At 43.5% G+C, this 13,967-nt stretch overlaps 1 protein-coding gene across 5 annotated transcripts; it reads left to right on the top strand.

The window, feature by feature from the left end:
• Positions 1 to 6,849: 6,849 nt before the first annotated feature.
• On the top strand, positions 6,850 to 12,522 carry ACRV1 (acrosomal vesicle protein 1). Of its 5 annotated transcripts, none has more exons than XM_032426376.1 (6): positions 6,933 to 6,984; positions 9,305 to 9,373; positions 9,614 to 9,658; positions 9,734 to 9,910; positions 11,259 to 11,378; positions 12,127 to 12,377. In XM_032426376.1, exons 1-6 carry the CDS (start codon positions 6,933 to 6,935, stop codon positions 12,249 to 12,251), a joined length of 588 nt encoding a protein of 195 aa, XP_032282267.1. In that variant the 3' UTR covers positions 12,252 to 12,377. The 5 variants fall into 5 exon arrangements, with proteins under 5 accessions (XP_032282262.1, XP_032282265.1, XP_032282264.1 ...); XM_032426375.1 differs by having other exon boundaries at positions 9,569 to 9,658; XM_032426374.1 differs by having other exon boundaries at positions 6,872 to 6,984; positions 9,305 to 9,628; positions 9,719 to 9,853.
• Positions 12,523 to 13,967: the final 1,445 nt, after the last annotated feature.

Here is a 13,967-nt window from a genome sequence, read left to right as displayed (position 1 = left end):
GCTTATGTAAATAATTAGGCCAAGTTTGTTAAAATTGGACTTGTTTTATAAATAAATTAGTCCTGATTTGGCTATCTCTGAAAATATTTCAATAACACATCTTTGTAGATACTAGATTTTAAGCATTGAGACTCAAGAAAACTGGAATGAGGATTGCCCCAAAACAACCAATAGGGTTAAGTCCTTTTGAGTTACTATATAAAAAACCTTTTCTCATTGTAGACCTATCAATAGATGGAGACTGTAATGCTCTGTTAATTACTCACTTGAGGCTGGGTTAATTCATAAATCTCTAAATGAATATGCAAACCATATCCTCCTTAAACCTGATCTGATAGTTACTAGCAACCCACCCCATATAGACCCTGGAGACATGGTTTATTTAAAAGATTGGAAGTCTAACACAGTAGAGGATTTAACTCCAAAATGGAAGGGTCCCTACAGGGTCATATTATGTCCTCCCACTGCAGTAAAATTAGAGGGACACTCTTCATGGGCTCATATATCTAGAATAAAACCTGTAACTCCCACACAGGAGACCAATGAGCAAACTAACATGACTTCTTATTCCTGTGAGCCAGTGGAAGACCTCAAATTTCTCTTCAAAGGGGGCGCCTGGGTGGCTCAGTCGTTAAGCGTCTGCCTTCAGCTCAGGTCATGATCTCAGGGTCCTGGGATCGAGCCCCACATCGGGCTCCCTGCTCGGCGGGAAGCCTGCTTCTCCCTCTCCCACTCCCCTTGCTTGTGTTCCCTCTCTCGCTGTGCCTCTCTCTGTCAAAATAAATAAATAAAATCTTTAAAAAAAAAAAAAATTCTCTTCAAAGAACAATAAAGGACTGGAAGAAAATTTTAGTTAACTACCAAAGGTCTCTTTATTTGGGCTTCTCTTTCTCATAATATTAACCTTATTTTGTTGTCTTTTCCCATGTCCCCCTGCCTGGTGCTAAGACTCCTTCACTGCCATAACTGCCAGGTGACAGATGGTCCTTTCCACTCAAGAATGGGTGTGTACTGTGGTAACCTAATGAGGTATTTAGTCTGTATGCCCTGTGCTAATATCCCTATGTTGTCTACCTTGGATTGACTGCCTCTGCCTTCGGTAACTCCTGAATATAAATTCCCCAACTGACCAATGTTGACCCACAGGTAGGGACATCTCTACACGCCTATTCAGCAGGAAGAAGTTACGGAAGATAAGACCTTCCACCCTCAGCAACCTTAAAGATTTAAGAGTCAAAATTGTTCAGGGGGGTATGATGTGGGAAACCAAGGCAGAAGGAAACGGTGATAAAATTAAATGTCCATATAACCTGCGGCCCATTGACAAATACTTGAGGCAGGCCGGATATAATGTTCCTCCAGGAAGCTCCCAACTGTCCTAATGTTAATGTCTTGCTAGAGGGAAAAACAACCTTAATTTGACCATAGCAAGGCCTCCTGTATCCTGTGTCTTCTTTAGCATATGAAAATCCTTTTGGAACTTCCCTTATCTTTACTCCCCCCCCCACCCGAAAGTGTAGAATCAGTTGCCCCTCACAATCCTGGGGCAGCGGGGAGCAGAGGGTAACAGCTGCTCTTTCTGCCCACAGGTCCTATCTCCAAGCTTTAATAAAACCACCTTTTTACACCAAACACATCTCAAGAATTCTTTCTTGGCCATCGGCTCTGGACCCCAACATCACTACTCCAAAAACACATCACCAAGAGCCGCCCCATTAATATCCGAGGACCCGAAATCAGGATTCCTACTGCCAGAGATGGCTCCTTCAGATGCAGAAGGCCCCCAGCCCCTGTTCCACATCATGCACAAGAATGGACATGTCTCAGCAAAAATAATTTTCTGTAATCTACTCATAAGGTTTTTACTAAATGGTTCTTCTGAGACTCCCATTTAGTCTTAATCCTAGAATGCTCTGGAGCAGGATGGGGGCCCTGCTGTTTAGGCCAGCCCCAGGGGATTCTTTCCTTTCTACTCCTTGAAGCTAATCCCTGACCCTCTTTCCAGTTTTCCAAGCTCCCTGAGGCCAGGGAGTGCCCCTGGCTGCCCTTCCCCAGTCCTTCCTGCAGTGGAAAAAATGGATGAGACCCTGGTCAGCCTGTGGGGTGCTCAGGGACTCAACATTGTGCATTGTGCCTGAACTGGGGGGGGGGGGGACAGATAATGACAGAAACTTAGGATGGGAGACCATGCATCATTTTCATAAATATATTAATATAGTTAACATAATACACTTGAAAAAAAGTGAGTAAAACTTAATTGCTTTCATTCTTCTGCATGTGGCTGTCCAATTTTCCCAACACCATTTGTTGAAGAGACAGTCTTTTTTCCATTGGACATTCTTTCCTGCTTTGTCGAAGATTAGTTGACCATATAGTTGAGGGTCCATTTCTGGGCTCTCTGTTCTGTTCCATTGATCTGTGTGTCTGTTTTTGTGCCAGTACCATACTCTCTTCATGATTACAGAGATAGTAGGAAGGGAAAAATGAAGGGGGGTAATCGGAGGGGGAGACGAACCATGAGAGACTATGGACTTTGAGAAACAAACTGAGGGTTCTGGAGGGGAGGGGGGTGGGGGATGGGAAAAAAACTTAATTGCTTTCTTGGTACAAATTACATAAAGCTTGATAAAATCATCACAGCACATGGAGGTATCAAAAAGCAGTCAACCCCCTTTCCATCATTGTCAAGGAAGTTTAAAGGAGGCCTCCTTAGGGTGTAGTAAGAATTTAGATGTTTACCCAAAAATCATGTGCTTTTTTTTTTTAAAGATTAAGAAACCTTGCTCAAATTTAAGACTGATGAATCACAGACCTGTACCTCTGAAACAAATAATACATTATATGTTTAAAAAAAAAAAAAAAAGAAGAAGATAGTAGGAAGGGAAAAATGAAGGGGGGGAAACTGGAGGGGTAGATGAACCATGAGAGACAATGGACTCTGAGAAACAAACTGAGGGTTCTAGAGCGGAGGGGGGTGGGGGGATGGGTCAGCCTGGTGATGGGTATTAAGGAGGGCACGTTCTGCATGGAGCACTGGGTGTTATGCACAAACAATGAATCATGGAACACTCCATCAAAAACTAATGATGTAATGTATGGTGATTAACATAACATAATAAAATAAAATTAGAAAAAAAGAAAAAAGAAACCTTGCTCAGATGCTTTCAATGAGTGGTTAAGGATGAAGGGGTAGAGGTAGGAATGAGCTTGACATTCAGCACTGGTCTCAGTAGACAGTGTCCCCCAGATCCTGACCCCCACAACCCCATGTGGCCGCCCCCCCCTCCGGGATGCCTCTGAAATCTCTGCCTTATGTCTTCCCTCTTTCCTGAATGCAGGGAACCAAGTAACTTGGGATCCTCCCAGCCAGCCCGGTGTTGCCCATAAAACAACTCTGCGATGCTCTTCTCTGTTCTGTGACATAAATATAAGCATGGGTACACACGGTGGTAACCTAAGGAGATATTGAGTCTGTATGCTATTGGCTAATATCCCTCCCTGCCCTCAGTTATAAGAAGGTGGCCTGGTTCCCTGGCAGAGTCCCAAGGAGTGAGAGGAGGAATGGCTGTGGGTGCATACAGTGAAGGCAGAGTCCTGGGCATCAGGGTTCCACCCTCTGGAAACATTCCAGAGCAAGACACTATACTTGGCACAAAGGTGGCAGAATTCCCAGGCTTCAGGAGAGAACAGGCCCTTGTATAAAGGTCACTAATAACCTTTATCAATAACCAGCATGGGGTGGGGGGGGCACCTGGGTGGCTCTGTCAGTTGGGCATCTGACTTTGGCTCAGGTCATGATCTCAGGGTCCTGGGATCGAGCCCCATGTCAGGCTCCCCGAGTCTGCTTCTCCCTCTCCCTCTCCCTCTCCCCCTCTCCCCCTCCCTGCCACTTGTGCTCTCTTGCTTTCTCTCTCAAAAAAGGAGAAAGTCTTAAAAAAAAAAAAATAATAACCGTTGGGGACAAAAGAGTGCAGAGATTGGATACAATCATTAGTTCAAACTATCATTCTTTTTTTTTTTTAAAGATTTTATTTATTCATTTGAGACACAGAGATAACAGAGACAGAGAGAGAGCATGAGCAGGGAGAGAGGCAGAGGGAGAGGGAGAAGCAGGCTCCCGCTGAGCAGGGAGCCCGATGTGGGGCTCGATCCCAGGACCCTGGGATCATGACCTGAGCCAAAGGCAGACGCTTAACCGACTGAGCCACCCAGGCGCCCCCAAACTATCATTCTTTATCTGGGTTCAACCCCAGCAGAATTCCTGGCTTCTAGTTTGATCAGTTGTCGTCCGGTCAGACAGGAGTTCCTATGCTGAAGAAGCGTGCAAGGTCTCAACGTCCTGACAAGCTGGCCATCTTCCCCAGGTTACAAGTACATGGGTTTAGCCCCCTGGTGTGCTGGTAAACGTTTAACAACTGGCTTGTGGGGCGAGGCTGGATGGGAAGAGTCCTGATTTGTAGGATTTGCAGATTTCCACGGTGCAAATGGCAATTTGCAGCTACCATCCTGACATCACTGAATAGGGAATTGAAGAGATGTGCCCACCATTATAGAGTATTTCTCGCACACAGATACAGCAGTACTAAATAACCTTATGAGCACAGATAGTAAATAGTAAAATGTCATAAAATTATTAAGAAGTGATGAGGTTTTGAGTATTTCTTACCTTTGTTTCTAATATAATCTGTCAGTTTATATGTTAATTTTAATAATATCTGTGTTCAACAACCAGATTGTGGAATTCCTGAAACTTTACCAATCAGCTGCCCTCAGCCAGTTCAAGTCAGTTCCCAGTACATCATGGATTAAGTCACCACCACGCAAAGAAGCTGGTCCAGTGAAAGGTTCTCAGCTCTCTATACATATGACTATTCCTAGGGAGCCTAGCTGCCTCTCTCTTTCTGTGTTCCCACTACAAGCCCTTGGGAGAAGACTGTTTGGCTCAGCTCATCTTTTTAAACCAGGCTGCAAACATTACCAGGGCTGACCTAGCAGGGTCTTTGCTTCGCTTTGGGCTGTTAGAAACTGGAGCTTCCCCTCATCTAGGATGGCAGAGATGGGCAGAAGAAGGACACAGGGACTGGAGCACCTCCGGACATCTTAGCTCCAGAACACTTCTGGTCCCACGGCAAATTCTCCATCACTCCATGTTTTTTTTATACAGTGTGCTCAGATACTCAGTGCAGGTTTGACTCCGAAGTGCCAGACCACTGGAAACAGGGAAAAAGTTTCCAAAGTAGAGCCTAAGGAAAGCCAGACTGGGTGGGATTCAGATACAGTCCCGTAACACCAACCTTAGGAAGAAGAGGGAGGAAAAGTTGGAGGCTGAGGTTTAAGGAGTGATCATTCAGGCTTTAGGTCCTGCCTTTCAATACCGTGACTCCTAGGGAGGGGTGAGGCTGCGATATTCCAGAAAGTTGCAAAAAAAGGGTGCCACCAAACTTAAACAACTGGTGGGTGGTATACATAGTGCCTCTCCCTTTCCATGCATTTCCACTGCTTCTATCAACAAAAGTCTAACTCAGTATGATCCCCCAGCTGTTTCTCCAGACTCTCTCCACATGGAGAAAAAATTATCAACAACATGCTCCTTCATGCATTTCTCCACTCCACAGAAGCCCAGCCTCAGACCCACAAATCCTAGTTTTGTCCTCCAACACATGCCAAGTAGGGTAGGCCTCCCTCTGCAACTTTTTTTTGACCCCTGGAAATCCCACTTTCTCCAGCTGACCCACAATCTTTATAAAGCCAGCCCACTCTAAGAGCTCTCTATAAATTTTCCTCTGTGAGGCAGAGAGAGGCCCAGAAAGGGCAATTCATCCATTCCTTCATTCAGAAAGCATTTATTAAGTATGTATTATGTGGCAAAGCAAAACTGCCACTAGGTAGTGGGGATACTACAGTGATCAAGACAGACAGGGACCGTGCTTTCAAGGAGCTTAGAGTCTAATGGAGGAGATAAATATTAAACAAATAATTAAAAGAGTGATAAATGCATCTATTCTGGATCCAGCTTTCAGTATTACATGAAACAAAGTGGTCCAAGGGAGGTGGGCAGGGAAGAAGTAGGAGGTAAGGGCCAGAGCATCTCTGCCATGCAACCCCCAAGAATTCTAGCTTTCTACCAGGTGGATGCCTCACTGCATCCACATTCTACCCCTTGAGAGAAATTACAGCTCAAGGCACAGCTTTCAGCAACCCCTTGTTGATCCCTTTTTGGGCCCATATCATGCATTTGTCATTTGTTTCCGGCCAAAACCAACATGTTAGCATAGCCTGGTTGAGAACAGGAGCCACAGAGGATAGGACACCCAACAGAAGCTTTGTCATGTCAAGACCCAACCAGTGTTAAAACCATGGCAGGAAAGAAAGTAGAATAAATATAGAGCAAATATTTTGATCTCAATCTGTGTGTGTGTGTGTGTGTTTCCCCCTCCAATCTTCCACTGGCTAAATCCAGTCTGAAGCCAAACACAACCAGCATTCAGGTGATCAAGTCAACAGAGATTAGGCTACAGGGCCAAAAAAAAAAACAAAGAGCCAAACACAAAATAATCAGCCAATCATACCTCACTGTCAAGAACATTTCAAAAAGAGAATAAATAGCTTTTAAATTTTATTACAAAGAGAATATGTTATTTTGGTAATAGGATTTTTTTTTATAGATAGGGCAAAGAGCCCCAATACACCATGTTATACATGGCAAATTTAGCCTTCACCTGCACCGTTTGCCCTGAGTTGTTAGAGAGCCATCCTGCCCAAACAGCCTGTATGAGAACCTCAGAGCTCAACCCATTGTGAGGCACATGGGTGGTCTCTGAGGTTCTAGAATTCCCAGGAGCTGTAGCTTAGCATTGGGAGCTTCTGCTCACAGTTTTCCTTCACAGCTCTTGGGTGCCCTACACCAGGGTCTCCTCTTTCCCAAAATCCAGATGAAGAAGTTTCTCTTACTAATGAGTCTTTATCTGATTGGATGTGCCAGAGGTGAGTCCCCTATCTTAGCTCTGGGAGACTTCTTTCAGGTCTTTGAGCCCTTGAAGAAGGAAGACCAGAATATTAGTTACCCAAACCAATCTAACTCAGAATCAGGAATAGCTAAACCAGTTCAACTCTGAGAACTCCTGAGCCAGTTGATTTCTCCTTGTAATGGTTTTACCATCAGAGAAGCCTGCTGGCTTAGCACTGTCTCATTCCTACTACTTTTTTAGCCACTCACCATTTGTACCTGATGCTCTGTGAGATGAGAAAACAGGTCTAAGGGTTCTGTGGAAGTCCAATGAAGGTTTGTCCCAATGAACTGAGTGCAAGGGATCCTTATGTAGTTAATGTAGCAAGGAAAGATAGAAGGAGATAGGAATGTGATGTACCCAGAAAGCCATCTCAGAACACAGCAGGGCTATGGGCAAGAGACCTTATGAGCCTCTCCTTCATGGCCAGGTTCTACCCATCCAGTTGTCTGTATTTCCTCTTTCAGGGTCCTCATTCATGGTGGGCTGTGTTCCCTCATTCCTCCTAGAGGAGAAGAGAGAGACCATGAGCTCTGAACTGTTGGCTAAATGACAAAGTGTTTTCTATAATGTTGGTTGTCCGAGATTTTGTTTTTTGCTTAGACTTTCAAAAGTTGACTCAGAAATTTAGATACATAGCTACCAAATGGTAGTATATGCCAGCCATGTGGCGAAGCAGTGAGTTGTCAACTCTAAGAATGACTAAGAAATGAGTATGCTTTTTCAAACCTTTCTACATCAGAAATCTCTTTATTATAACTTGTTAACTGTTAAAGAATCAATCAAGCAAATAATATTCAGTAACAACTTTTAAAAATAAAAACCTCCCCATAGCCTTTCCAAACCTTACCTTTCCTTATCAACATATTCTAAGCATAGTCTTTCAGAAAGTCATTGATTATAAGGACGGCAAATCACCCAGAATATACGTATCTATTGTAGGACTCTTACAGAGATAAGGGTAATTTGGAGCCCTAGGCTACCTTGTCCTCAACAGATCTTGTCATTCCTCTCAGCTTTTGGCTAGGATTAATAATTCAGTTCTTGTAGTCTACCCACCCTACTCTGGGTTACTCAGTCTAATCACAGAGTAATAATCAAATTGTTTGGTGCTACTTCAATAAAATGAAAAGTACTACCTAAAGAATATTTGTCTAGTAGTCATTGGTCAGATGGATTAAAGGTAGAAGGGACTGGCCAGAAGAGAATGACCGGCTAAGAGTTTTTTTAAGTCCCAGTGTAAAGTGGGGAGGAGAGAAAAATAAAATTAATTGAACACTTAGGCAATAAACTAGGCACGTCACAATTTATGTTACTGAAACCTCATGCAACTACATGAAGTAGGTATAATGGTACATCACAAGGAATCTCAATTCAGAAATAAATAAGCAAAGAATGCCTTTATCTTAATAACTGATCCCAACTTTGAGTCTCCAACCCACATGGATTGGGGACTGAGTGTAAGAAAGAACTTGAATTTGCCAAATAAAAATGTCTTAAATCCCGTCGAACATTTTTGTGGGTTCATTAGATATTTGTCATCTCTGGTTTAAAATTTGTCCTGTCCAAAGGGTAAAATCTTCTACCTTCAATTTCAGCAAGAATTACTTAGCTATTGAACCGAGTCGCTTTCTCTTCCCCTTTTGTATTTTCATCCTTCCTGCCTTTCACCCAGAGAGGAACTGGAGGGAGGGCTTGTGGTAGACTTCCGATCTTGTGATTGATGGCATATTGATTTCCTGATGCTGGCTTTGTCAGGGAGGCACACCATTTTCCCTCTGGATGCTTTTGGTACATGGGCTAGTGGGCTCCCCTGTACATTTCTTAATAATGTGGATCTTAAAATTCTTCCTTTAAATGCCAGAGGCGGTGGGAACACCTGGGTGGCTCAGTCATTAAGTGTCTGCCTTTGGCTCAGGTCATGATCCCAGGGTCCTGGGATCGAGCCCCGCATCGGGCTCCCTGCTCGGCGGGAAGCCTGCTTCTCCCTCTCCCACTCCCCCTGCTTGTGTTCCCTCTCTCGCTGTCTCTCTCTCTGTCAGGTAAATAAAATTAAAAAAAAAAAATTTAAATGCCAGAGGCGGTCTCCGTGTATTTCATTAACACCTCTGCCCTTCATGGTCTCTTGGGTAAGTAGTTGATTTCCTCCAACATCTGCAATATCTTCAGATGCCTGACCAGGCCCACAGGAAACCCAGGAATCCCACGTTAGCCTTATTGCATAAGAAAAGCAGTCTTTATCCCGGACATTCTTTCTCTCACCTTCCCTATCTCTCTTTTGTTCCTCTCCATCCCAGGAGCATCAGGTCAGCCTGATGAGCCTCCTGGCTCTATGGATCATCAAGCTTCAGTTCAGCAATTTTCAGGTGAGTACTTTTCACTTGGAAACCCTTCAGATGGTGAGGCTTTATATGAGACTTCTGCAGGCGAGAGCACTTTAAGTGAGCATACTTCAGGTGAGCACACTTCAGCTGAACATGGTTCAAGTGAACACACTTCAGGTGAACACGCTTCAGGTGAACGCGCTTCAGGTGAGCATGCTACGGGTGAACATACTTCAGGTGAACATATTGCCAGTGAGCACGCTTCTGGTGAACAACCTTCAGGTGAACAGCCTTCTGGTGAAAAGCCTTCAGATGAACAGCTTTCCAGTGAACAGGCTTCTGGTGAAAAGGCTTCCAGTGAACAGTCTTCTGGTGAAAAGCCTTCAGGTGAACAGGCTTTAGGTGAACAGGCTTCAGCTGAAAAACCTTCAGGTGAACAAGCTTCCAGTGAGAAGCCTTCCGGTGAACAGGGTTCAGGTGAACAAGCTTCAGGTGAACAGGCTTCAAGTGAACAGGCTTCAGGTGAAAAGCCACTGGGTGAACAGTCTTCAGGCATTCCACCATCAAGCACATTTTCAGGTGAGGCACATTTTCAGGGGAATTGCATCTGGATGGGTGCTAGTCCTTGACTTCAGGGGAGAAATAGGGAACACATCAAGAAACCCAACTTTTAAGGAGAGCATATAGAAGAAAGACTAGTTCACAAACACTTCACAGACAGCTCTCTCAAAGACATTCTTTACATCTCTTTACAGTAATACCAGGAGGCAGGATATAGGTTTTGTGTAGCCCTGAAGGTTAAACAATTTTGAGGGCCCTTTAAAAAAATAACACAAATACAAAATGCCAGCAGTGCCTCCAACTTCACTCTATGTAAGAAATTATAAATACAAATGCCCACTGCTCCCTTGGAAGGGGCTCATGGGACACTAACCTTCATGAGCTTCATGCTAAATCTGCCTCAACAAACTATGTTAGAATGCCTCGCAAACTCTGTAAGGAGATGACTAGCCCTCGAGCTGGTGGCTCCGTTTTGTTTGTTTGAACATGGAAAATAAAGCATGAACACACTTTTGTCTGTTAGATTCATAAAGAACTTCCCAGCACAACTGCAATTCTTTGGCTCTTACTAAAAAGGGGTTGTTCAAGGAAGGACAACAAGATCCAGAGTTTGATGACCCCTCAAGATATTACCGGACATAAGCACTTCATATTTCCTCCCATTGCCTAAGTAGTAGTATTCCAAATCTTCAGATGAGAGAAGTGGGGCTGACATCACATAGCTAGAAAGTAGCAATGCTTGGATTCAAACTTAAGTTGGTCTGATTCCAAAGCCCACATCCTTCCTATTTCTTTATGCTTCCTTAACTAGGGAATTGGCAATGGAGATAGTAAAAGAGGCAACATAGAAGCATTTCACAAAGAATGCCCTTTGTGACAAATTGACATTGTTGAAGGTCAACTTGAAAATGGAGAACGATCACTCTTTACAGAGTTTGCAACATTAGAGCATTCTAACATAGCTTACTAATCAGCCAGTTCTTACTCTAAGTGTGCCTTGTGGGTGAGAGTATGATGGGGGAGTAAAAAGGGAAGCCAGTCATGTGATTAAAGCTCTACTTTGCTCCTATGGAGTTAGACATGGCAGAAACCAGTGGGGGATATGAATTGGAGTAAACATCAGTATTATAGAGAGAAATTTGGGATTCTTCAGCAATGAAAATTATAGATGAAGCAGTAAGAATGAAGGAATTTCCTCTGGTCCAGAAGAGAGACTCTGCTCTATCAGATGCAGGGCCCTCAAATGCCCAACAAGAACCAAACAATGAAATGTGTTGTATCCAGGCCCATCATTCCTCTCCTTGTGATTTGTGGTTCCATGCCTGGTCCATCAGGAAATTTCGTCAGGCTTCTCTTAAATTTGCAGGCCCAATATTAAATTGCCACACATGCTCATATATGAATGATCATGGAAAATGTCTTCGTGGAGAGGGAGTCTGCTCCACTCAGAATTCCCAGCAGTGCATGTTAAAGAAGATCTTTGAAGGTATGTGGGGACTTCATAATACAGTCTTTGCCAGAGAAACACATCAATTAACAAGTACTCTTGGGAGCAGCTGGGGTGGTGGGAGCCTGAGGAGGGGTCAAGCTGTGATTTCCCGGGAAGTTGGAGATTCAGGAGAAACTTATCCTAAATTAAGAGCAGAATTCTAGCTACTGATGGGGAGGTAAAGGTCCTTCCCAGCAGGCCTATGATGTCTTAAAAGGAGACAGGGAGACTGGCTCTCTTCCTACAAAAGAAATGTATGAGTTGCACCTTGAGATGTTGAGACATTGACAATAAGCTCAGGACTGTGTCTGTCCTGTTCATGGTTATATATTCCTAGCACTTAGTACAATGTTTAGTACATGGTAGGCATTTAGTAAATCCTGAATAAATGAATAAACAATTGTCTATCAGTCAGTGTTCACAGGTTGCCAGACGTGTCTTGCTATATTCCCATACTCTCTACCCTTATACTCACTCCTCATCCCCAAAATAAAGGATCTTGGTTACTGCCATCCCGTGAACCACATTGCCTGACTTCCCTTGTGGTTTGTCTAGTCCCTCAATAGAGGCAGTGGGCAACAGATGTGGGGAAGGGCCCAGAAAAGACAGATGGAAGGAGAGGGGGAGGAAGAATACACAAGCCGGAGGTCTTGGTCATGCCTGCATGGGGACACTGGGGACCATGGTGAAGGCGAAGGTCGGAGGAAGCCTTCTGCTCACTACAGTCTGTCTCTGCTTCTTTCAGGTGGAAAACTCCAATTCATGGTTCAGGGGTGTGAGAACATGTGCCCATCTATGAACCTCTTCTCCCATGGAACCAGGATGCAAATTATATGCTGTCGGAACCAATCTTTTTGCAACAAGATCTAGAAGCCTGTGCCTTTGCTTCCTGCCCTGACTCAGGCAGCAGAAATTCTCCATCACCCTAAAGGGCTTAATTTATATTTTGTTTCTTCCCCAGTCAATAAGTAATCACGTCTGTCTCTGCCTGAGTGTCAGACAGGATGTTCAAATACCTCACCCTTCCTCTCCTATCCATGCCCTGTGACCCATTCTTCTCTGTCTTCTCTCTTCCCTTACCCCATCTCTCAACATGCTTTGCTTTCTCAATAAATTCTGCATGGTCAAGAATACAGACTGGAGATGGACTTCTTTTCCCATCAGCCAGTTGCAGGATCAGCCTGAGCCTGCTTCCTCCACATACTAAAGTGGATGTGTTTTAAATCACTCCACATTCGTCAAAATGGAGGGGTCCCCCAGGGCAGAGATCACAAGAAATGCAGGGTAGCTTAAACAATACTGTGGGACCTTCTCTGACCCCCCCATTTCCATCCCAATAGGAACCCTACCCCCTTCTACCACCCATGATGGTGTCCAAAACTCACCCCTTCTTTGGCTCTTGAGTTTTCAGTCTTCAAGAGTCTGCTCTTAACAAAATTATAACAATAAATGACTCTTTTTTATTTGCTATATAAATATGTAGTAGGTGATACTGCTTAAATCTTTTCCTCACACAATGTTACCAGATCATCTCAGTATAGAGGAGCAGGTGGAAATACTGTAATAGTCCCTCTCTCACCTTGTATTAGTGTTATATTCTTTAACGTATTTGCACATACATGGTCTCATCTGATCCTCAGAAAAGAGCCCGGTAAGGCAGACAAAAAAGACAGAATCATCCTTAGTTTACAAATACATAGAATTTATTTATTAATATACCATGTTGTTCCAAACTGGCCATGGTTACAGAGTTAACATTGAGCCAGGGCTGGATTTCAAAACCAAATCTGCATGATTTCAATTTGAGTTGCTTCTACCACATGATAAATATTAGGCAGAATGGTTCTTTCAAGACCAAAATCAATCCTCTCTTCCAACACAAGCCCATCTCCTTTTAGCCACTGCTCTCCCACACCTCTATTTAAAACTGCCTGAAACCAGCTCGGTGGTCTTAACAGTGTCTTGTGCAGAGCAAAAGCCTTCAATTTTAATAAAATCCAATTTATTTTTTATTTTATGGACAGGGCTTTAGATTTCATGCTTAAGAACTCTTGGAATACTACATCAAGAAACAGATTTTACAGGCACCTGGGTGGCTCAGTCAGTTAAGCATCTGCCTTCCGCTCAGGTCCTGATCCCAGGGTCCTGGGATCAAGCCCCATGTTGAGCTCTCTGCTCAGCGGGAGCCTGCTTCTCCCTCTCCCTCTGCCCCTGCCCCCTGCTTGTGCTCTCTCTCTCTCTCTCAAATAAAATCTTTAAAAAAAAAAAAAAACAACAGATTTTCTGTTTGTGAGATTTAAAAAATTATACACACACACATACACATATCATGGACCTCCCAAAAACATTGGTAATAGATTCTTCATTGGCAGTAACTGTTGGCTAGAAGACAATGGAACTTCTCTCCAAATTTCCTTTTTTTTTTTAACAATTATTATTTTTCTCAGTATATAATTTTAATTTCCATTGTCTATAACTCAGTGACGATTACATTCATATTTATTTGTTTTTATATGGGAATATCCAAATTGACAACGCATTAAACATTTTTGTACTTTAATAGAGAAATATAAGCTGTGGTTGATT

This window comes from Phoca vitulina, unplaced genomic scaffold, assembly GCF_004348235.1.
Source record: "Phoca vitulina isolate PV1807 unplaced genomic scaffold, GSC_HSeal_1.0 scaffold34, whole genome shotgun sequence".
Taxonomy (NCBI): Eukaryota; Metazoa; Chordata; class Mammalia; order Carnivora; family Phocidae; genus Phoca; species Phoca vitulina.
Note: the sequence above shows the minus strand (reverse complement) of the source record. Positions and strands in the feature narration are given on the sequence as shown.